General features: G+C 37.6%; 1 protein-coding gene across 1 annotated transcript in view; it reads right to left on the bottom strand.

Moving 5' to 3' along the window:
* The window catches only part of LMTK2 (lemur tail kinase 2), a 44,548-nt gene that overhangs the window by 5,159 nt on the left and 16,266 nt on the right, over positions 1-23,123 (bottom strand). The window contains exons 4-13 of the mRNA XM_087730856.1: positions 21,450-21,523; positions 20,830-20,948; positions 19,359-19,446; positions 11,186-11,319; positions 7,936-8,020; positions 7,175-7,296; positions 5,553-5,702; positions 2,438-5,351; positions 754-889; positions 101-349 (exon numbers count right to left, since the gene is read on the bottom strand). Coding sequence (XP_087586982.1) covers positions 101-349; positions 754-889; positions 2,438-5,351; positions 5,553-5,702; positions 7,175-7,296; positions 7,936-8,020; positions 11,186-11,319; positions 19,359-19,446; positions 20,830-20,948; positions 21,450-21,523 — 4,071 coding nt within the window. The remainder of the gene's footprint in view (positions 1-100; positions 350-753; positions 890-2,437; positions 5,352-5,552; positions 5,703-7,174; positions 7,297-7,935; positions 8,021-11,185; positions 11,320-19,358; positions 19,447-20,829; positions 20,949-21,449; positions 21,524-23,123) is intronic.

The raw sequence follows: 23,123 nt of genomic DNA, 5'->3' as shown, positions 1-23,123 counted from the left end.
AGTATTTAAAGTAGAACAAGATCTGTCATATTTATTACTTATATCTTTGCATAAAGTTTTTAATTTGTAGTTTTAAAATAGTTATAACTAAATCACTTACCTCCTTGCTCTATATCTGAATCTGTAAGATGTGTAAGAGAAAAGCTTGCCATGTTTGCAGGAGAGATAGAGAATCTGGAATAAGGGGATGAATGTGACCAGTTCTGATCGAGAGTACGGGAAGGTGGAGGTGGAGAGAAGTACTTTGATGACTGAAGAGGTGGTTTAGAACTAATAAGACTATTAGCTGCCTTCGATATAAAGGATGGCTCTGGAGAAGAGAAGTCATCATCCCATTCAAAACCCCCACCTTGAGGGGAAAAAAAAAAGAAAAAGAAAAAGAAAAAGAGGCAATTTACAGTAACGTAAAGTCATACACAGTTTTAAAAGCAAGCCCCTGGAAGACTGCATTCACCCAAAACAAAACTCGTTTTCTGTTCTAGCCCTGGGGATCACAAAGATTTGTCACCCATAGTTTGGTTCCCTCTCAAGATACCCTAGCCACATCAATATATGAACCACCAGTATTACATCACAAGCTTTGATAATCAGTAACACTAGCGTCTGAGCCTAGCTGAAGTGTGTGCTTAGGATGCAAAACTGAAGCCCATCTGGTATGGTGAATTTACAAATCACGTAATTTAAATGACATCTCATTAAAAACTATGCATAAAACGGTGTCAGCCCCTGCTGTGTATAAATATATTCAAGTACCTTCTTCATCTGTTGAGCTTTCCGAATTTGCAAATCTGTTTAAGTAACTAAAACACGACGATGGAACAGGAGTGCTGTGAGAGCCTTCGCCGTTCAAGTCTGCCGCACGGTTTCCCAGCTCCTTAGTTGGTGTCTCCTAAGGCAAACAAAATAACTTATTTAACACACGATGTATCCATGTCTATAGATGCAAGCATTCAAAAAATACAGTCCCCCACCCCCATCATCAAATCTGCTATGGAATTAAATGGTCTGTAAGCTCTTAAGTTATTACCACACAACAAAACTTTCAATTATAGATTAAGCATATGCACATACTTCTATTTCTAAAGAAAGTTGTATCAAATCTAAGCTAAAATGCAGGCAGGAAATTACTATTTAAATATTATTTATGATATAGAAAGGTTTCATATTTCTAGGAACAAAGCTAAAACATCTTCCAATTGAAAACAGTTTCCTTATCAGCCTGACATAGGTAGGGTTGTTTTTTTCTATTTAGTAAAGCCTTATCCCATCTCCCAACATTTTTTTACATTTTTTTCTGTTTACCCTTTAATCATGCTTCAGGATAAAAAGACAGACTTCGTACAACCAGTATTTGAAGCAGCCAACATTTTTTATCAGTTACTGTAATAATAAAGAGTTCAACAACTAAGAGCAGTTTAAACACAGCTAATTTTTTTTCCTTCCCCTCTGACAAAAGCATTACTATTCTATAGACTGCCTAAACACAAATATATCACCTACATTTTCTATTCCAAAACACAATCACCTCTAATATTTATGTGCGTCATCATAAGCAACGTTTCCAAAGCTTGACAATGTGACTGTTCTTTTAAACTCACTGTACAAGTTTAGTTGCCATAACGTTAAAATACAATTCCCTCTGTATCAAGTTACAGAAGTTAAAAATTGATAAAGCAGATAGGGAAACAAAGGTAACCTTGAATTTTATAAGCAGACCGGTATTTCACTGAACTTGAATCACAATGGATTAATAAAGTAGCATGACCATCTAAATAGCGTTCTCATCTTCGATTATGGTTTAAGGTATATTCACCTTAATGCTAACTAATGCAAGATTGAGAGTTCGGTTGTGGTTTGGTTTTTCGGGGTTTGGTTTTTTGTGGTGTTTTTTTTGGTTGGTTGGTTGGTTGGGTTTTTTTTCTTCTTTTCTTTTATAAAGGCATTTGATTCAAAAGTCCTCAAACTCATTAAACAGATAAATTGCTTCTATAAAATCACAACAACATTCTGATAAAATAAATTAATCAAATCTGGTCCATAATGATGCTGTCTCACATACTCAAATTAAATACAGCTTGTAAACATCATAAAGGCATCACCAAAAACCACGTTTCATTCAGTGCACGCAGTCAAGGGTCCAAAAGCAACGGAGATTCAGGATTTGGCAACCAACCCTGCCCAAAGCAAAACCCTGCTTCACTTCAAATTAGTGCTGCTATTCTACCAGCAGCATACAACTGCACCTAGCCAAGAAAAAAAGTTTCTTTTTTCTTTATATATAAAGAAAAAGTGACCCACATCACAAGATCTAACCCTGCCAAAAAAAGAAAAGTGATCTTGTAACAATGTGTCAACAAATATTAAGCTATTCTACCACATCAGGTTTAAAAAAAACTCAAACCAACAAAAACTTTACTTAGTAATTAGAAAAAGATACCTGATCAAACAAATAGACTGTCACATCATCAAAGAATGTTACAGCCTTCTTCTCATTTTTCCAATGCTCACGTTGCCTTTCATTAAGAGGTTTTGGAAGTTTCAACAAGCTTCTGAGATGTTTTCCATCATCCTTGTCAGTAAGTATCTCAGGTACTTGATGAACAGTTTCATCTTCACTGTCAGAACTCAGACTATGCATATGAAAAGTCCTCATGTCATCCTCAGAATCACTGTTTTCATCTTCCTCATCTGCATCATCACCATCTTCTAAATCAAGCATTCCAGAAACATCAAGTTTGCCAAGGTATTTTCCTTCAATATCTGGCTCTTTCAGTTTTTGTCCTTCAATGTGATAGAAGGACTTATCGCTGTTACTCAGATCTAAAGGACCGTGTATGTTATGCACAGACTTTAAGTCTCTGTGTGAAAGAAGTTCTGAAGTATTAGTGCCAACACAAGAGACTGTTTTATGGGAAGTCTCAGACAGCTTTATTTCATCCCTTAGGTTACTTCCTATCGATATTTCCAGGGAAGACAGAGTTGCCTCAGCCCACTCATCAGGACAGCCCTGCATCCTTACATCCATCTCTTCCATCTCCAAGTTGTGATTTAGTTCTAGTTTTGCATTTTGATTATTGGTATCCTGGTAATTCCTTACATCACACTTTTGCCGTCTCTCTTCAAAACTGTGATCCTCTTCAGTATTATTCTCTCTTCTATTTGAAGAAACAAGACACACAGTCTCTCTTGACAGATTTACAGTCTCTTCTGTTTTTTTATCTGGCTCAGAATCATTATCGGAGAAATAGGCAGAGTCTCTATACGAGTTTTGATTTCCACCCAGAAAAACCTTTGGGGTTATTTCAAAATTGCTGTTCACTGCATCTAAACAAGCTGCTGCTTCCGAAACAATTATGACTGGATTAGAAGGTAAAGCACTGACATTGCTCTCACTGACAACAGAGAGAGCAGTATCTACACTAGAAGCATCCTCAACAGCGATGTGGGAAGTCCATTCTGGAGATTCCAGGTTCTCCGTTTCATAGCCACTGTCAGCAGGTTTATCAGGTGGCAAAAGTTTCTGAGGACTTTGAACCTGTAAAGATTCTAACGCCTCATTTACATCTACAGAATCCAAAGAATCGGGAGTCTCTAAGGCTTGTTCTACAGTTTGTATAGGAGATGGGCTGTCTTCCAAAAGACTATCCTGACTTGCACAATCTGAAGTGGCAACAGAAATTAAGGTCACCACTTCTGGAACATCCTTACAGTTCTCAAAATGATTTGATGTTTCTTGTTTTTCCTCCAATAAACATTCATCTTTTTTTAATATGGGAGACTTATCTTGCAAGTTTCTTTTCATATCTTCCTGATTGCTACATTTTTCTCTACTAAAAGCTATTTCATCAGACTTGAAAAGCATTCCCCGTTTTATCTGTTCATCACACTCATCTGTTTCAACAGCGACACCATAATATGGACTGTTTCCAACATTATTATTTTTGGCATTATTGGACAGCTCTTCTTGACAGAGAGTATCAGTGTTACAGGACATGACTTCATTGACATCCACATTTAAAACTTTCCCCTCATCCTTCAAATAAGGAAGATTTGCATGTTTATCACATGACTTAGGTGCTGCAGCTGGGCTAGAAGACGCCTGCATATCTACAGTAGTCTGAGACTGAGAATTCGGATCTTTATTCATTGTCACGGGGTTAAAATTTCCATCTTTCACTGTTCTAAGACTTTCATGTATTAAAGAAAAGACCTGTGCATTTTCAGCCAACACAGGCTCAGGCTCTACAGAGTTTCTATTTGAAGTTTCTAATATACTTTTTAGAACATCATCTGTTTTTTGTCCAAAATCACTGCTGGCTTTGTTAGACAATAACCCTGTTAATAAGTTTTTCTCTTGAAGAAATAGGAAGTTATCAGAAAGTTCTTCTAAAGTTACCAAGTCAGAGTGGTTAGGGATATTTTCACTTAAGGAAACGGTTTCATTTTCAGAAGCATGACTACAATGCTCCTTCTCAGAAAGGCCTACTGCCTTTCTAGCATCTGTGTTTAAAACAGCTGGTTTAAAGTCTTTAGGAATATCATTTGTTTCAGCAAAACCAAGTATTTTTCTGTTTGTCAATTCTTCTGATCTGTCAACGTCATTAAAGATATTCTGGAAAGGACTTTCTGGACTACTAGTAGCAGGCAAATATTCCTCTTTAGGATCTGTATTGTAGTGGAAGAAGTCCCCGTCAGTGCTAGATTCTTCAACATCAAGATCCCTGAGAACCGTGAAATGAGAACTTTTTTCTTGTACAGCTTCTTGATGATCAACTTCTGTAGTTAGTACAACTGACTGGTTATCAAAATTCATGCTGCAGCCACTTCCTTTTTCCTCTAACTGGATATAGTAGTCATTTCCAACAGAAAGCTTGTGCGCATCAAACACGGGTAACACCCCAGGGACAGCAAGTGATGCTTCTTGACCACTTCCATCCTGTGCTCCCGACCCTTGCTCTGAAAGTGACCTCTCAAAAACCTCCACCGGAAAGAAAATACTTGTGTATGTCATTGCTTCATCAGGATTCACATGACCACATTCATCAAAATGATCATGTTTAGCTGCCTCCCAGATATATTCAAAGCTGAGACCCTGGCTTGTTTCAGTTACAGTAAGAACTTCCTCCATCTCATGGCCAAGTCTATCTCCCGTGAAGTGATCTAAGATTGGAAATGCAGAATTGTTTGCTTCTCTATTTGAGGTGTTTGGTTTAAGAGCATTCCACTGCTGTTCAAAATCAATCTCCGAGTCCCTTTGGCTTTGCATGCGAAGGTAAGTTAAAAGTCTATGCACTTCTTCTGCTGTTGGTCTCTTTTCTGGAGGTAGCCAACAGAACTGCAGAACTTCATACCTATACAAATAAGAAACATGTTTCAATAGGTTTCACACTGAAAAGGAATTTATAAAGTTCAGCTGTCTAGCAAGCTAAGGAGTAACAATTAATGTCACTGGCAAGAATTTCCGTCTATAGCAACTCCTTTTATTTTATGTAGGGTTTCTTTGCCAGGAGCATGATTCCATTTAAGAATAAATAAAAACATTTAAAGTTTACCATCTATCAGAGTATGGCTGCTCCAGATGTGGCTTGAAGAGTTTAACCTGCTTCTCCTTTATGACATGGGTTAGGACTTCCCTGTCAGAAAAGTCTGAGTAAGGCTGAGCAGCATTCTCAAACAGCTCCCATAACGTCACACCCAGGGACCTGAAAAAGAGCAGCAAATGACTGTGCATTCTAAGACCGATTTTAAAGTTGCTTTTCTAAGAAAGTAAGGATTATGCAAAGCATAACTAGCAAGAAGAAACTAGTATCACGCTCCCACTGGCTCTAATTCAGAACCTGTTAACTAATTTTATTTGACAGAATGCTAGAAGCCTCAAGAATTAAGTTGCTTGAAGGCAATGACAGTGAAGGCAACAAAATACAAGAGGCCTCAAATGATTCAACTATGGAAGAAAACCCCACATATTAAAAAAAAAAAGTAGAAAATGCCTATTTAGAGAAGCAAGATGAATAAACCTTATGGTTAGTCCAACAGTAGGAAAAGCTTTCATCAGAAATTGCAGTTATGGGTCAAACTGCTAGAAAACAAAGATTAGTTTCAGTTTTCATAAAATTACTTATTTTTAAGCTGCAGTGGTCAGAAGCCACCTCTTTTGTTCAGTGTTGTATGCATACTGTATACAAATCACATTTTCAGTGATTAGAGTTGATGCTGATCTTAGGGCAACCTTTTCTTGCTCAAAATACAAAGTAACTGACTCTGCATGTACTACGGTAGAATTATTTAGATTGGAAGGGGTCTCTGGAAGTCATCTAGACCAAACCCGTTAAAAGCAGCTCTGTATAAAAGGCACTAAAATTCAAGCTGGAAACCTTAAGACCCTGGTTGCTTGTAGTTTAGATGAACAGTATGATATGAGGAAGCCTGCTTGAAAGATGCAAGAAAATCTGTATTTAGATAGTTTCTATCTATCCCACTTGCTTTCTGCAACCCTATCTTTAAATGAGCAAATAAAACCTAGTTTATTATTTAATATCCTTAGAATATAAAAGCAGGAATTTAACTACAATGTTTTCAGAAATGTTACCCTAAGCCCCAATTTCCATTATCCAAATTTCTTAGGACTTGAGAATTGAAGTAGAACTTGGCAATTTAAAAAAAGTTCATCTTCAAGATTTTCACTAGCCTTTGTTTATAAGCTCTTTGGTAGCAGAGACAAACAGTTAATTGCAGCCCTCAAATGCTGCAGCAAGAAATTAAGATGCTATTGTTCTACCAATGGAACTCAATCACCATCTAGTGAGATCAACTTTTTATGTCATCCACAGCTATTATATTACTGGAAAAGTCATTTACCATTTCCTTCCTTTATAAACATTTGAAAGCATTTGGCAAATATACAGTAATTACTTTTATTAGTATAAACATCTGTTCTTCTGATAAACATTTTTTCTTAATCTAACTGTTCTCTCAACAGATTTCTAAGCATCTTTTCAAAGCAAGATATAGTTTCGGGTTTGTAGAGATTAACCTACTGTACATCTGATGAAATCAAAAAGCAGTGCATCAGGCCAATACTCAGTTTAACTATAAATATTATTTACTCCTTTGTGTAACATTTGAAAATGTTCACAAATCTCCCATTGAAATTATTTTAAAGCCTACTACATACCATATGTTGCTGTATTTATTCTGCTCTGCTGATAACAGTCTGTCTTGAAAACTTGTTACTAACTCAGGTGCAGTCCATCGGAGAGGAACAAGTTTCTTCTCATCTGTCTCAATATAATCTTCCTAAATTATTGATAAAAACACAGAAAAAGACTGAACAAACATTGGGTCAACTTCCAGAAGTTGACAGGCCTTTTCTTAACATCGTTTTATGTGATCCCTATGCAAAAAATTAGAATTAAAAAAATTAATCCTATTTTTCCCAAGTAGCAGAGAATAATGCTATAGAGGAAAGGCATTCACTGTTCATTGCACAGTAGAAAAACTGAATGCCAACTTCTTGTTTAAGGTTTGGTACTCAGAAAATGTTTTTAATTAAATGCCTTGATTTTTTCACTTTCTTGATACATTGAAATACTTTGAATATTTTCATTAAGAAATCTGATTGAATTTTTCCTTTCTTAAATTAAATGCATTAAATTAAATTAATGCATTAAATGCATTAAATTAATGCATTAGTGCATATTTTAGGACTACTGTAAATAGGATTTAACCAGAAGCCTCCTTCTACAAGCGTAAACTCCACTCATCTCTAGAAAGATCATCATTCTGTTACAGGAGCTTGGTACGGTTATTTGCCAGTTATACTCCAGAAGTCCATTATTCAAATAAAGGACAATCTAGTATCAGTTTATAACTTTAAAGTATGCTTGTTATAACCTTAAGCCCCAAATCCTTTAAGAAAAAGTGGTATGTACTTACCTTATATCTACTGAATCCTATACCATAATCTCCTACTTTGACATTTAAATCGGATGTAAGAAAGCAATTCCGTAAGGCCAAGTCACTGAAAAAGCAAAGAAATAAATAATGAGACCAAACCAAGATGTCTTCAATGCAAATTAAGACAAGCAGGTTAACAGAAGTGACACTTCTTAGAACAGTCAGGCCACAGCTTAAAGTATCAAATGAAAAGCCAACCAAATTCTAAAATAAATAAATAAAAAAAAAAATCAAGGAGTTATGCACAATTATAGGCTACAGTAGCAAGTAGCAGGCCATAATAGGAGCAGATCAGTAATATCAAACAACTATGCTAAGGATGCAATATCCTCACTAGATACACTTCAGAGACTTTATTCACATGAGCTGTAGTCTGATTCCGTACACCTAAACCCTACTAAAGGCTGAAGCAAGCTAGGTGCAAGAAAGGTGTGCTCCTGGATTTCTGATTCTCTTTGGACAAAATTAACCCAGTCTCTGCACTCCAAAAAACCAACTCATAATGCAAACCCAGGCACAGTAACTGTCGAGATTCATTTCAAAAGCACAGTTTTGATTCAAACTAAATGTTAAGGTAGTTCTCGTTGCTTACATTTTCATTAAGTTTTAGAACCTATACAAGCCAACAATTGATCCCATATGTCACTGGAATATTGCAGACACCATAGTTCTATACAAACACTCATCACTTGCAGAAAAAACAAGCACTGATAGGGTCTCTCCTTAGAGTAGACTTACTAGGCAAGATTTGTTTTGCAGCCACAAGGATAGATTGCCCTTAGGCCCTCCACATTTTCAAAAGAGAATCAATTTAGAGTCACACAATCAAGCAGAATCTGTGTTCCGGAATCTCAATAAAACAAAACATAGTGACAAGGCAATCACATTTAAACATTTTATACAAAACCCCCTAGATTATTATGCTGTCTTTCATAAAAAAGTTCAAAATGTAGTCGCTTCTCTAGAGTAGTGACATATACTCTTAAGCATTCAAACTACACACAGAGTTTATATGCAGTTATTTCATTCTACTAATAATCCTATGATGCAGATTACTGAGGCTGTTCACATGCTAGAGTGATGTAGGTCCCTCTTTACCTAACACCTATCATCATTACCATTGCATGTCTTGCATTTTAATTGTCATAAGCAAAATCTATCAACAATTCAGATCAGGTTTAAATACTTAACAATTTACAATATGATACTAAGCAATTAGTAATATCTTACACCTACAGTTAGGTTCCTCTAAATAACAAAACCATACATTACACATGAACTAGAACTACAGATTTTGAAAAAGACCATCAGAAAAAGTAATGTATTTGTTAAGTTTCCACCATAAACCAGACCACGAGTACTTACAGCCAGCAGTGCTGCTGTAATAATACCAAGAAGCTGTTTTAGAAAACCCATCGTGCAAACTCAAATTTATGCAAGTTTAATGAAGCTGCATCCTTACTACAGAAGAGTAGCTGTGACAGCAAAGAGCTCCGCAGACTAATTGCTCAAATATTTCACTTCTCAGTTTCACAGGAGGGTACCAGGCAATTAAGTGCACTGGAAGAATTCTACCATTGCTTCTGTGTGGCTTAAAAAAAGTCTCTGAAGTACAAACAGTCTGAAAGCCACACAGTTTCCCTTCTTCAAAGAAAGAAGAAAATGTTTTCCTTTCCAGGGCCATTGAACTACACAGGTCAGAAACACATTTGTAACCCTCAAGTATGCCCCGAAGCTTTCCAGCTTGTTTTATACTATTTAAATAAATATCCTGGAAGAGAAAATAAAATTTCAGCTGCTTGAATTTACCACTAACAACAAAATCACTGATGCTGGAGCTTTACCACTTACTCTGACAGCATCAGGATAGTGTTGCTAGAAGTAAACATTTACAATGAGAATCTTGCAGATCCACAGAATAATTATTTATCAAGTTTAACTGTATTTCACTGAAAACGTACTGTTAAACATAATACCTACAAAGCCATGCTGCTGCAATACAAGAAACAGTAATCACTCAGTTTGACAGGTACAACTGTTACTACTACCTTCAAGTCATTTGAAATTGTTAAACAGGTTAAAAGAAGAGCTCTGCCCATCAGCCACCAGCTGAGTCCAGGCTTTGGGGTTTTCTCTGGGTTTTGGTCTTGTTTTACACCTGCACCTTTTAAAGACTCCAGTTTAATAGTTCAGGCTCTCCCTGAACACAAGGTCTCTGCTTCCTCTAAGTAGCAAGATGTGCATTGATAAGCTCTAGCACAAGTTCCTAACTTGCTGAAAGGGATGATGCAAGTGCTGTTTCTACAGCAAAGAAGAGACTGACCCAACATAAAACCAAAATAAAGTAAACTCTTGTGATACCCAAGCTTTCATCAGGTAAGCTGTGTTCGGGGAGCAAGTACTCTTTAATATTTTAGTTATTACAAGTCTAAGGTTGATGTCTTCTGGTTCCTTAACGCCTTTGCATTGAAAGCCAAAAAAATTAATTTGGGCATATTTCTGAGCAATTAGTTTCATGAATACATCTTTCCCAGCCTTTTACTACTACTGCCATTTTTTCAGTATCAACTACATTAACTTTAATTAAAAATAAAGAAATCTAGCCTTTTCCCCCGATTAAAACAAAATTGTTCTCCCATTATGATTTCTTCTAAATCTGACTACCTCCATTACTGAAAATTAAAAGGTTACATGAACAATAATTCAGTGAGAGAACACCTGCTTCAGTCAGATTTTTCATCTAAAGTCAGCTTCTCCCTTACTGCATTAGAAAGGCAGCGGTTTTTTTTTCCATTTTTAATAACAAAGGTAACAGATTACCAAACAAAAGTTTTAAATTGCTATAATCTGTAAAAAATACAGAGCAGGTAAGGCTAATTCTAACAAAATTCTAACATCCGTCCCCGCCCAATCAACAAAACAAGTTTAACTTTGCCAAGAATTAATCTAACAACTACATCTTCGGGATTGGCTTAGCAGTAGGTTGTGTTCTATGGGCTGCAAACCTAAGAAGCAGGTGATCAGCTTTCAGCCAGCTGGGAGATGTAACACCACACCACTGCCATTAAATTAGCATCTTCATAAGCATCACACCTTCATGACTTAGGATATGCAAGTTATACGGAAGTTTGTTAAAACACAATCTTCAATACACATGGCTTTTAATAAAAATATCTACATGAATTTTAGAGTGCATCATAACTAAAAGCAATTTATCTGGAAAGCATACCTATGCACAAAATTATGTTTATGCATTACAGCAAGTCCAGCAGCAATCTCGCACGCCATTCTCTGTAGCAGCATTATTTGTGAATCTCCTTTAATGTGGTCCTGCTCATTGCAGATGTAAGTTTTTAGGTCACCCTGTAAAAGAAGTTGAAAATACTTATCAGTCTCATACGTTGGTTGAATCTGAAAAATACTTAATGAAGAACCAACTAACCACATTACTTATTAACCACATTTGTGCTTAATAAAAAATCTCCTCAAGTTTCCAGTCTCCGTAAGGGTTCTTATAGAAGGCATCTAAGGCATATGGTATTATCCTTTCAAGGGTTTTTAATCAAATCATTTAGTAATTAACATTCTAGATCAGACTGCCACATTAAACCTAACTGTTGTATAATAATACTTTCCATTAAAAAAAACACAGTTTGATGAGCTTCTGTTTTTAAATGAGATGAGTTTTCAAGTGCTCCAAGCCAGCAAAGCTGACTGTCTGGAATTTGCAAGGGGATGGAAGGGAGAGATCAGAGAAAAAGGTTTCAGATATTGCCAGCTCACCAGAGCTTTAGATATAAAAAGCATTGTAATACACCCCACTCCAGTCAAAGAATTCGGGGGATGGCAGCAGTTTTACTGAACCTAGGCAATGCTGAGCAACAACCACATAATTAATGAGCCCACAGAAGCACTCCATAAGTTACTAAAAAAAGGAACAGCTTTGAAATAGAGGCAAAATAGCTGAACATTGTCAATCAGGAAAAGCAAGACTATAGTAAGTGAATCCAAGCAAGGGAAGAGAACAAGTTTCTCATGCCATTATTGGTCCTGCTTTCACAGTTGGACTTTTAATCTAGCAGTCCTATATTTTTGTTACTTAAAAGATAGACTTTCTGTAAGTTTATAAAATTATTTCAGAGGGTATTTTTGTATTGAGACTGCACAACATATTACATCACAACTTGTTTCACCAGTGTAACATTTTGGGCTCTAACCGTCCAGGTCCATTATCTGCCTAAATCTTGGGCCAGGAAGGAGACTGAAGGGAAGTCTTGAGGCCGACCAGACAAGAAGGCCGATCAGACAAGAAGGCAGTCTTGGCACTGGCTAAAAAGCGCTCTGATGTTCAGAAAAGACTGAAGATCACTCAACTTGCTGTTCCTCTGGTGCTCATATACATTATGGAGCTGTAACTGAAGCATCTCATTCCTCCTTAACATGGTTAATTGAGGATAACAATTTACAATTCTGTTAGTTCAAGCAGTAGATGTCTGTCTGTGTGGTGCATTAAAATCTAACAGTGCAGCGATAGCTGCGGTGACTGGCTGGACAGTCGCAAACCTGGGTTATATTTAATAAAATAAGAAGCAATGGGAATTAAAAGGAGACACTACTCCTATGTAAAACAACTTCATTTTAATTTTTTAAAACATGTATAGATTCTACAGTACACACAAGCAGCTATTCTATCTTCATCTGCTTTATACGTATTACTTATGCTGCAAGTAGCTATACCACCTGATGAGAAAGCATGCATAACTTCTAATACTGTTTAATGTTGTAGAAGCCTTCATTACATTCTCTTTATCCTGTTTTTAGCTACTAATTAGGTAACATTTAAGTATTTGCATGCTACAGAATTACATTTTAAAAAATGTTTCCTGAAAGATTCTTCCGACTTACAATTACAGCTTTAATATCATACCGGCTCGCGTATATATTATAAACATTATATATAAACACACAACCCCCTTTCTACCTTGCCAGAGCAGATTTACTAGAGCAGAGTTCCAAAGAACTACGAAGTGAACAGTGTCCATAACATACACAGATTCCCAATTGTGTAGCCTAACAAATAAAAGCAAGTACAAAACACCAAGCTTAACTGACTCTAGGTGGCGGCAAGCGCCTGAAGAAAGTCAAACTCTCCAAAATTGCTGTCATTCATTAAAACAGCAACTGGTTACTTAAGGTTTGTCCCAGGTGGATTAAGTTCCTAGGATGCCTGACACGCACCAAGGAATTACTTTTTAATTTTTAAATGCATTAGTAACAGCAGTGCTGTATGGCACCCCTTATTTAGTAAATAATTCATGTAAGCACATATTTTTGTAGGAAATACAACTTGTATTAAATCCAGCACCTTGAAACGTATTGGTTTTATTTTACCGTTTATTTTACCATTCTATTCTAATTCAGGCTACAATCAAGGTTAAAAACATAAACCAGATTTTTTTTGGTATTGCTTTAAAAGGACATTGCTTATACCCAACTGGGGGGAACCAATGAATGCACTGAAGTGCCGGACTGCCATCCAGGGGGACCTGGACAGGCTAGGAGAAGGGCCCAACAGGAACCTTAGGAAACTCCAGAAGGACAAATGCAAAGTCTTGCACCTGGGCAGGAAAAAACCCTTGCAGCAATACAGACTGAGGACTGACCGGCTGGGCAGCAGCTCTGCAGGAAGGCACCCGGGGACCTTAGCAGACAGCAAGCTGAGCATCAACCTGCACGCCCTGGCAGCAAAGACTGCAAGCAGCCTCCTGGGCTGCATAAACAGGACCACAGCCAGTAGATCAAGGGAAGGGATTTTCCCCTTCTCCTCAGCACTAGTTAGACCACATTTAGATCCTGTGTCCAGTATTGGCTGCCCCAAAATAAGACAAACACACTGGAAAAAGTTCAATAGAGGGCTGCCAAGACAGTGAGGGGGTCAGAGCATTTCACCATGGGGAGAGGCTGAAGGAACTGGGCTCATTCAGCCTCGAGAAAGGAAGACTGGGAGCACCTGACAGCAGCTGTCCAGTACATGCGAAGTGATTAAAGACTGAGCCAGACTCTTCACTGTGGAGCATGGAGAGAGGATGAGAGACAACAGGCCTGAGTTGAAACACAAGAAGTTCAGACTGAGTATAAGGAAAACTGTTTTCCACATGAGGACACTGGAGCAGAAGTGCAGGTTGCCCAGAGAGACTGCACGGTTTCCATCCTCGGGTGTTTTCAGGACCCAACTGGACAAAGCCCTGAGAAATGACCTCAGGTTGACACTGCTTTGAGCAGGAGGTTGGAGTGGAGACCTCCTGAGCTCCTTGCTAGCCTGAATTATGCTATGAGGCTTCCTGGCCTACAAGCAGACAGGAGCAATACATCAATACTATTCCCGTACTATTTTATGAGCCACAAAATGGCCCTTTAGCAGACAGACTTTTTAACACAGTAAATATCAAAGGTTATACATATCTGAATAAATACAGTTACATACTGAATAAATACAGTTCTGCACAATTCACTGCTCGGACCTCTAAATATAAAAAGCTCAATAATCACGCTTGAGGAAGGCTCCACTTTCTCTCCAACTCCTCTGCCACTCTGCCTCCTCCCTCCTCTCCTGGGACTCCATGAAGAACTAGATTTCGCCTTTCCTCCCATCCTTCTCTGTTCTAGTCAGGATCAGTTCAGCTGTGTTTGTAAGTCAGTCTTAATATGCTTTTTCTCTGTAACGGCCAGAAGCCGGGGGCATATTTACATGCAGTACTCCTCGGTAGTTTTCTGGTTTGTGCAAATTCCACATTTGGTTCATACGAACACCCAAACAAATAGCTGACATGACTTTTTAAACCAGTAGGTACTGATGACAGGGATTTAAAAGTGTAAAGAGGTTACCAAATTATTTCTACTCAACACTTTCTACCAAGCTGGAAAGCTACCTGCCGAGTCACACAATACCACATAATCGCTCCTTTTGAAGTTCTTAGACAGCTGAAAACACTACCCCTGCCTCCCCCCTCCAACGCTGCTTTGCAGTGTAAGTACTTGCAGTCACTACCATTAAAGTGCCTGGAAGTAGCGTATGGTATAGAGCACCTATACCATCAGAAAGTTGTTTAGGCGTATGTAAGTTTAAGAAATATTGAACAGTTCTGAGAGCACAAAGAGTCTTTGAACCCCAGGACAGACATAATTTCTGAAGTTGTCATGAATTGTCAAACCTCCCCCTCTCCTTTTTGTCAAACCACACACCGCTGATATATCTACTATTTGCCTCATATTGACTATGATTATTAAACAGATTTGCTGAACTCTTTGGTTAAGAAGTTTTCATTGCAAAGATTACTTTTTTGATTTGAAGATAATGTTTTCAAGTGGCAGTAGTTAGAAAAAGCCCAAACAAAAGAAAGAAGCAATCACTGCAGGCAGGCACCTTCCACTAACGGCACCATCCCTCAAGCAAGCTACAGGGCACTCTAGGCACATACTGCATCCTGCTGATCGCATCTGCTCAGGGAATTGCACGACTTGAAGAATTTCTGTAAGAATTTGATAGGCAAATCAGCCTCACAATATACATGCTACTTCCACATTTGAATTACTTTCCTTTACTCATAAATTATGTCAACCCATTAGAGGATTTGCTGTGCTGACAAAATGCTGGCCACACATGGCTGAGTAATATATTAAAGTTAATAAGCCAGCTACCACTATTTTTAACCTGGCATCATTCTACAGTGTTGAACAGTGAACAGTTAACTATTCATAGAAGACTGCACCAACATACTAAGCAAACTAATACGAGGGGGAGGGAGTTTAAGAACTTATTGAGCATTTCTTTTTATATTTACCATTTTTTAAACAATTTTAACATGGACAAAGGAAAATTAGGATTTAAAAGCTTTAAATCACTTATGTGCAACTGACCCCTCTTGCTCCTAGCCTAGCTCTGCAAAGCAAGGGACAGAGCAGGTTGCATTACATTATAAAATAGGCTAAATGCTAGCAAATACAGTTACTGCATATACAAACCAAGCAAACTTGAGTAACAGAAATGTTTAAGTAGTTTATACGGCCAAGAAAACAAGTTAGCCTGCATGACATTCAGCACTGCTACCATGACAGTTAGCTCCAATAGCTCTGCACTACAGTTTCCAGTGCCTCTGATCACGACCTTTCAGTGCCAAGGAGCCTGGGGACCGACAACCCAACAGGGCTGCCTGAGCAGCCGAGACAAGGTCAAGTGGCCCTACAAAGGCTACGAATCCTAGTAAGAGAAGTTGCAAAAGGGGGACATGCTGTGATAAGCTATGAATTTGAAGGATTGCAAAGATGACAACCACTGTATCCTCTAGACTATGTTGGTCAGTAGAACAGCCACGTTTTTCATTACTTAATATGCCAAACTTGCAAAATGAAGTCTACATTGCCAAAAGAGCCTCAAAAGAACTTGTCGTCTGAAGACATTTAAATTTCCTATCCACCGCAGTTGACATATTTGCCACCTTTTTTCCTAACCATCAAATTGTTAATCACGTAGGTACAAGGGATTAAAATGAATTTATTCTTTGCTGTATATACGTTGCAACACCAGTAACACAAGGTAAAGAGCTTTAGCATAGCGCTATACCACTGCTAACAAAACAGAAACGCTTCTCATCCTTCCCATTTGGACAATATATAGTCACCACAGACACTAAAACCTTTAGTCAACCACTCCAACTATGTCTGCTCCTATGGTCTTTCTGCTGAAGAATCAGATACTTGCATGTTTTGGAAGCACCTCCATATCACCTGATTTACCCAATCTCAGGAAAAAAGTACAAAAGAAGCTACCAGTTTTTGAGATCACTTACTAAAAGCCTGAAAAATAAAAGTAACTGCCATCCCAGCCACAGTGATAAAAAGCAGCTTCTAGAATATCAGCCTACTTACACTCCACTAAAAACCTGTCTACTAAAAAAAGCTATCTAGCCATACCTTCTATTCCAAATGGTGCCGTCTGGCTTCCTTCACATTTCTCCCTTCTTCATGTCTCTCCTCTCCCCTCGCTCCAACATTGCTACCTCCCACACTAGGCCCTGGGACTACAACAAGAATTAGTGACATACAGCAATACTGAGCTAACTCACTGCACTCGTCTCAATCTCTGCATAAAACTATTCAAGTGAACACTGTTTCGTCTGCCTAGCCCCTGTATATTTGTGTGCACAATGAGGAAAATACTATGATGTCTAGGAGATACTCAGCTCTACCAAGTAAGAACTCTTCAAGTAAGCCAGCCTTTCAGTGAGTTAAACATGACTTTCATACTGTAATATATAATTTTCTAAAAACAAGTTTTAGTTCACTTTGAATAGAAATCAATAGAGACATTTATTTTCCATTCCAAAGAAATTACCTAACTACATTCAAATTTATAAAACTACCACTTTGGCTGTCAAGCTTACTGCCCCCAGTTAAAGTGAAAATCTATTTTATCCCCTTAAGTAAAATCCTTTCCAGATTACTCTGCAGGATCATGACAATTTATGGCATTAATCATCAGGCATCAAACAAGGATATTATTTTTTTCCTATATAAACTAGGGCAATTTTAAAAAGTTCTTCCATCTTCAAATTCGAAGTTGGATTAAATAGCATAACTATTTAAAAACATGGCAGCAATTAAATCTGATTAAATATTTGGATGTATATCTGTTAGACTCTATAAAATGCAATTCTCTTTCAAGGGTCCTTTTAAAGAACCTCCAATTTGAGTAGCAGGTTTAAAGTTGATACAAAGTATTCCATTTCTACATATTGAAAAGCTATAAAAACATTATCTGGTTATCCTTAGGCACCTACTTTTTAATTCTTAGCGAAAATGGAACATTTCACTTTGATCAGTCACTTAAAAAGTTCAGGCGTTTCTTCCATTTAGAAACGAATGATTTTATCAGCACTTCTGCCTCATTAATTTACCACAGCTACTAAATTTGAGCAAAAGAGCAGTAATGAAAAATATAGTTATTTAAGGTCACAGATTAACTGATGTTTCTCAAGAAAACTCAGAAGTTCATGTTAACTCTTATTTAAATTGCTTGAGGCAACCGATGCAACTAGAACCGTATTTGTGCACCTGAGTTTAAAGGAAAATTCTGTAGTAGTGAAGCTGACAAAAAAAAAAAACCTTGCTGAATTTTATAACTGCAAACTATCTTACTTCCGAAAGATTTATTTCTTAATAACATATACATGCACTTCTGAGTTCATTTCTGTCTTGACATTTTTCAAGAAACTCTGCTTTAAATGATATCTAGACCACAAACTTTAAAAGCAGCTATTGAGCCAATGTTTAGATAGCCACCTGGAGTTATGGGTTTGTTTGGTTTTTAATAGTATTTGGCTACAATAAAGCAATTCAAGTCTTTCCAGACCACGGATCCATCACCACATCCAAATTTTTGTCTCTGAAGACTCTGTCTATACTGGGCACAGTTCAAAGCTTTATACATGCACATATACATACCCCCCCCTTTCTCCCAACACTCATGTAAATTCCAACACATGTCCAAGAATGCAGTGGCTGAGCAAGGTTTTTGTGCAACTATCCTTCCCATCTTCAGTGGCCTTTGTGGCACTAACAGCAGAGCAGAAAGCAGTGAGAACACCCTTCACTGTGCTCTTAGCATTTCTTTTGGTGTTCAGGAAGCATAATAAGGCAGTTGCTTGGGGGTGGCAGGGAGGGAAAGAAAAGAAGGATAAGAGTAGGGAAAAGAAGAATACAGTAACAGAAAGGATCAGGAAGAGAATAGGATGATACTGAAAATTCTAGCTATTAGAAAACACTCATTACCAATTCTGGAAGTGAGCCCACCATTGCATTTTAGCCCAAAACTGCACAGCGTGGCTAAAATTTGGGCACTCCAGAGCAGGGGAGGCAGAAGGGATGAAATTCTTTGTTTCCTCAATTAACATTGTCATAAAAATGGTCATAAAAGCACATTAAAGCTGCACAGACAGCGAACAGAATTTAGGATGTTACTGTGAGCATGTGCATGTGATACTGAACTGCAATAAAAAGCTTCCTTCTATGTCCTCCTTTCCCCTCCAAGCTCCCTGTTACATGATGCAGGCAGACTGAAAGAGACTAGTAATTCTGTTATCAAAGACAGGACAGCTATTTTGCTCTTCAGAACATTCCACAAGCACCTAGAATTTACATGATGAATTGAAAAGAATATAAACAAAAAGTTACACTTGTAGTCTGTCTCTAAACAAAAAAAAAAGTCTGTCTTCTGAAGTTCTGGTTAATCAAAAAATTTCCCAGAAAGGAAACAAATCACTTCATGAGTGAAGAGCAGTAAATACACTACATACAATTTACACCAATGGAAAAACAACTGCAGCTTTTTGTATAAGTGCACTTACCAAGTCACAGAACTCAAAAACTAGGAGATAAGGAATGGCTTCCACACATTGCCCAATACACTGGAGAACATTTGGATGCTGAAGAATGCTGGAGTGAAAAAAATACAGTTAAAACCAGAAAGATCACCATATACATTATTTGCAGTATAACGCAACACAGTGAAATCCCTACCAGTAGTTTCAACACGTAACATTGGCAGGGGGGCGGCATGAACAGAAGGTGCAAGTATCCAAAGCCATAGATCCCATTTACACCTTTGTATCTCCTTTGTATTGCTGCAGCTTATCATTGAGAGCAACTGAAACTCAGAGGATCTCAAAACCACAAAAGCCAGCACTGCCACAAGAAAGTCACACCCATCCTCCCACCATCCCTTATACCAAAAATAAGTGCATGCAACTGGTTCACGAAGTACACCAAGGAACTGATCTGGCTAAAAGCTAAACCGTTTTTTCAGCCAGTTTAGTTCCCAGCCAGATCAGTTACTTTTCCTAAATTGCTTCAAAAACACTTGTGCCAGTGCAGCAGAAGGCATGAGATTTCTTCTTCTGACGACTGCCAACAATTTAAGCCCAAATGCAAATATAACTAGGACATTAGAAAGCATTAAGAATAGAAAGCTCTCTATGACCACTCACTTGCACATTCAGGCAAGGTAAGCCACACTATGAGGTATGTCTAGTGGACTACAATACGCACCTCTCCCAGTTATCTACAAAAGCCATTAACCTGTGGCAGTTAGCTCTTCAGAGAATTCTCACTGTTCCCAAAACACGGGAAGAGAAATTACACTCCCTTTAATATACCACATTCCTTTCTAATGTACAAAGGCTCAACCCCTAGAAGCAAGTATCCTCCAAGCATAACGCAAGAGGAAGAGAACACCAAACAATCCTGTTTTATTGGCATTTCTAGTCAGATCAATGATTTCTCAATTGTGGAGTACTACTGGACTGAAGTTCGTGTAATTCTGGGGAGGGTTTTTGTGTGCACAAGCCTCCTTGCAAGCTACCTGAACAAAATTAATTTTTATCACTATGTTGCATTTAATTTTTTGAAAAAGGTAACTTTAAAGAAATTAACATGTATCTGCTGGCAGACAAAGTGTTGCCAGTTCCCCTGACTTAAACCTCCGTTCTCAGAGGCAAATAATTAGGCCTAAGGTCAGTTTGCAACATCAGGAGTTTGTTCCAAAGGGCTGTAGAAGAAAATCTGATAAACCAAACCAAGTGTGTTTTCCAGTCATGAATAATAACTACCAAACACATTCAAGTAAAGAGCTTATTTTTATTTCTAAGCAAACTCAATTTTGCTCACTTTGGATTGACTGTATTTTCACTTTTTAAGACAAGCATTTCAGTTATAAGGGAGGGCAAGTAGAGACAATAACACTGAACAAAAGAAATGTCCGTAATTCATATGCAGGAGTATGAAGCGTATAAGTTAACCAGACTGTGAAACATAACTTACTAATATGGTTCTCCATTTCTTAAAAACTGTTCTTGCTCCTTGGGACCTGCACTTGCCTTCAACTCCTTCACTATTACCCTTGCTACACTAGTGCCTGTGTAGATCTCTCCAAGCAGAACCTGAAAAGAGATAACCATTGTGCCTTTAATCAGAGGGAAAAAAATTTTGGGGTTTCCCTGCAAAGAAAAACAAGAGCTTTTTTTGTCAATGCATGCAGAGCTTTGATAATTAAACACCCATACTTAATAAATCTTGACAACTGATCTACACATCAACTTTCAGAAAACATGTTTTCTCGTGAAGACCACTTATTTACTTAAGATTTTTTCCTAGAAAGAATTGGTAGTAACAGGAGTGTATTAATTCAAATCCATGGAAGTGAAACGTCTACCTAGTAAGTAAACTCTGGTAAGAAACTACACATAAATTAAAGAAAAACTGATTAGTGCTGTGATTACAGTTAAAAAGTGCGCGCAAGGAAACATCTAATTTCAACTTCAGTTCTTCTTATATTACTTTAAAAAAAAAAAAAAGAGTACCATTTTAAAAGAAATACAGCAGCCTGGTCAGTTAGGAATAAGACTCAAACTGCAGCACAATATTAAAAGATAACTTCTCACCTTTCCAAACCAGCCATTTCCAATTTCCTGGATGTAGTTTAGACTCTGACGTGCAACTTGAGACTTTGATCCATCTGCCACACACAACAAAACAAATATAACACGTATCAAACCACTCAGATGGCCAAAGTTATGTAACTGTTGAGGAAATAATGCAAGCTCCTACAATATTTATTCCCAATTACATGCATACATTCAGACTAAGCAACAAAACCTAGTTAGACAGACATGAAGTATGAAGGTAATGTTGTGACAACAGCACTCAAATGAAACTTTTCTCAGCTCCAGCTTCTAAACCACACCAGAATATACCCCCTACCAAAGCACACTCATTCTCCTTACAAAATGTAAACTTCTAATTTTTTAATACATTCAGTAAGAAAGCAAAAAGGCTGAGTTCTAACTCTAGTAAAAAACTGTATCATACCCTGTAGCTGGGTACAGCAGATAACCTACTTACAAAAGTTTCCTATGTAAATAGAAGTAGAAAACCCAAGACAACACTCATTGCTTGTACATCTTAACATGATAGAGAGTTACCATTTTAAGAGAAAAGGTTCAACTGCTTTACTCTTCAGCCCAACTGCCCTACTTATAGCTACCATCTGGAAGGAGGACATTTTCTGACTAAAAATACTTCACGTAAAGAGCCCAGAGAGAGGAAGGATAGAAAACAAGACCCAGATCTTGGCAGAGGATGGACAACAACAATGGCAGACTCTCTACTATACAAGAGATTCAGCAGTGTTTATCCCTCTGCTGCCTAATTGGTTAGGAACACTAATAAACAGACGGACACAAAAACTTTCCATCATTACTACTTGTCTGACAGAATTCTAGCCCACATTTTCATAAACCCTGCTCACACCATTACTGGAACAGCTATGGCTGTATAATATACTGTCAACATGCCCCTAAGCACAGAGAATGCTGTATCAGTACAACTACATTTTTACCAGTGTACCTTACTCAAGTATACTGCCTTACTTAGGGCAAAATAACTTCTGGTGACAGAAAGTATAGTTTTAACAATTATGGCAATGTAGAAGAGCTGACATAAAATTATTCACAGACAATTTTCCCTCACGCATTAAAACACTGAGGATTAACATTTCTTCTGTATTAAAGGCACGCTGACAGTTTCTTGAAATTTGTAGGTACAGAAATTTACTAGAAGCTTCCCTGAACATCTAATGATTAAACAACACAAGCAATATATGTAAAAATTATATGTGAAGTAGTATAATAGGAGAACAACTACTTTATGCTAAACTATGCTGGTAATATTTAAGATGCTTAAGTTTCCTTCCACAAAAATTGTATTTCAAAAAATACATTCCAAAAAATACCTTTCACACAAGGAAATCTAATGCTCTGTCTTACCAATATCATGTTTACAGCATGAAAAGTCTACAGTGACATTAAGAAAGCGATGCAGCTGAAACAGTAGCACTGCTGTCAAGAGATTCACTCTTGCTTCCATTTAAGGCTAACGGCTAAAATCCAATGACAACCTAGCCAAGAAGAAAACAACTGAAGAGCAGAAGTCACTAATGTGCTAGAGTACTTCAAACCCTTTATGTATATAGGGGCATAATGAAAGTACTCTAGAGACGTTTATTTAAGCTAATTTCATTCTCTTAAGCTACCTTACATGGCACCCTGCCATAAGAT

The sequence above is a fragment of the Nipponia nippon genome, unplaced genomic scaffold, assembly GCF_047370975.1.
Source record: "Nipponia nippon isolate SJK-2023a ecotype South Korea unplaced genomic scaffold, ASM4737097v1 scaffold_5, whole genome shotgun sequence".
Lineage (NCBI taxonomy): Eukaryota > Metazoa > Chordata > Aves > Pelecaniformes > Threskiornithidae > Nipponia > Nipponia nippon.
Note: the sequence above shows the minus strand (reverse complement) of the source record. Positions and strands in the feature narration are given on the sequence as shown.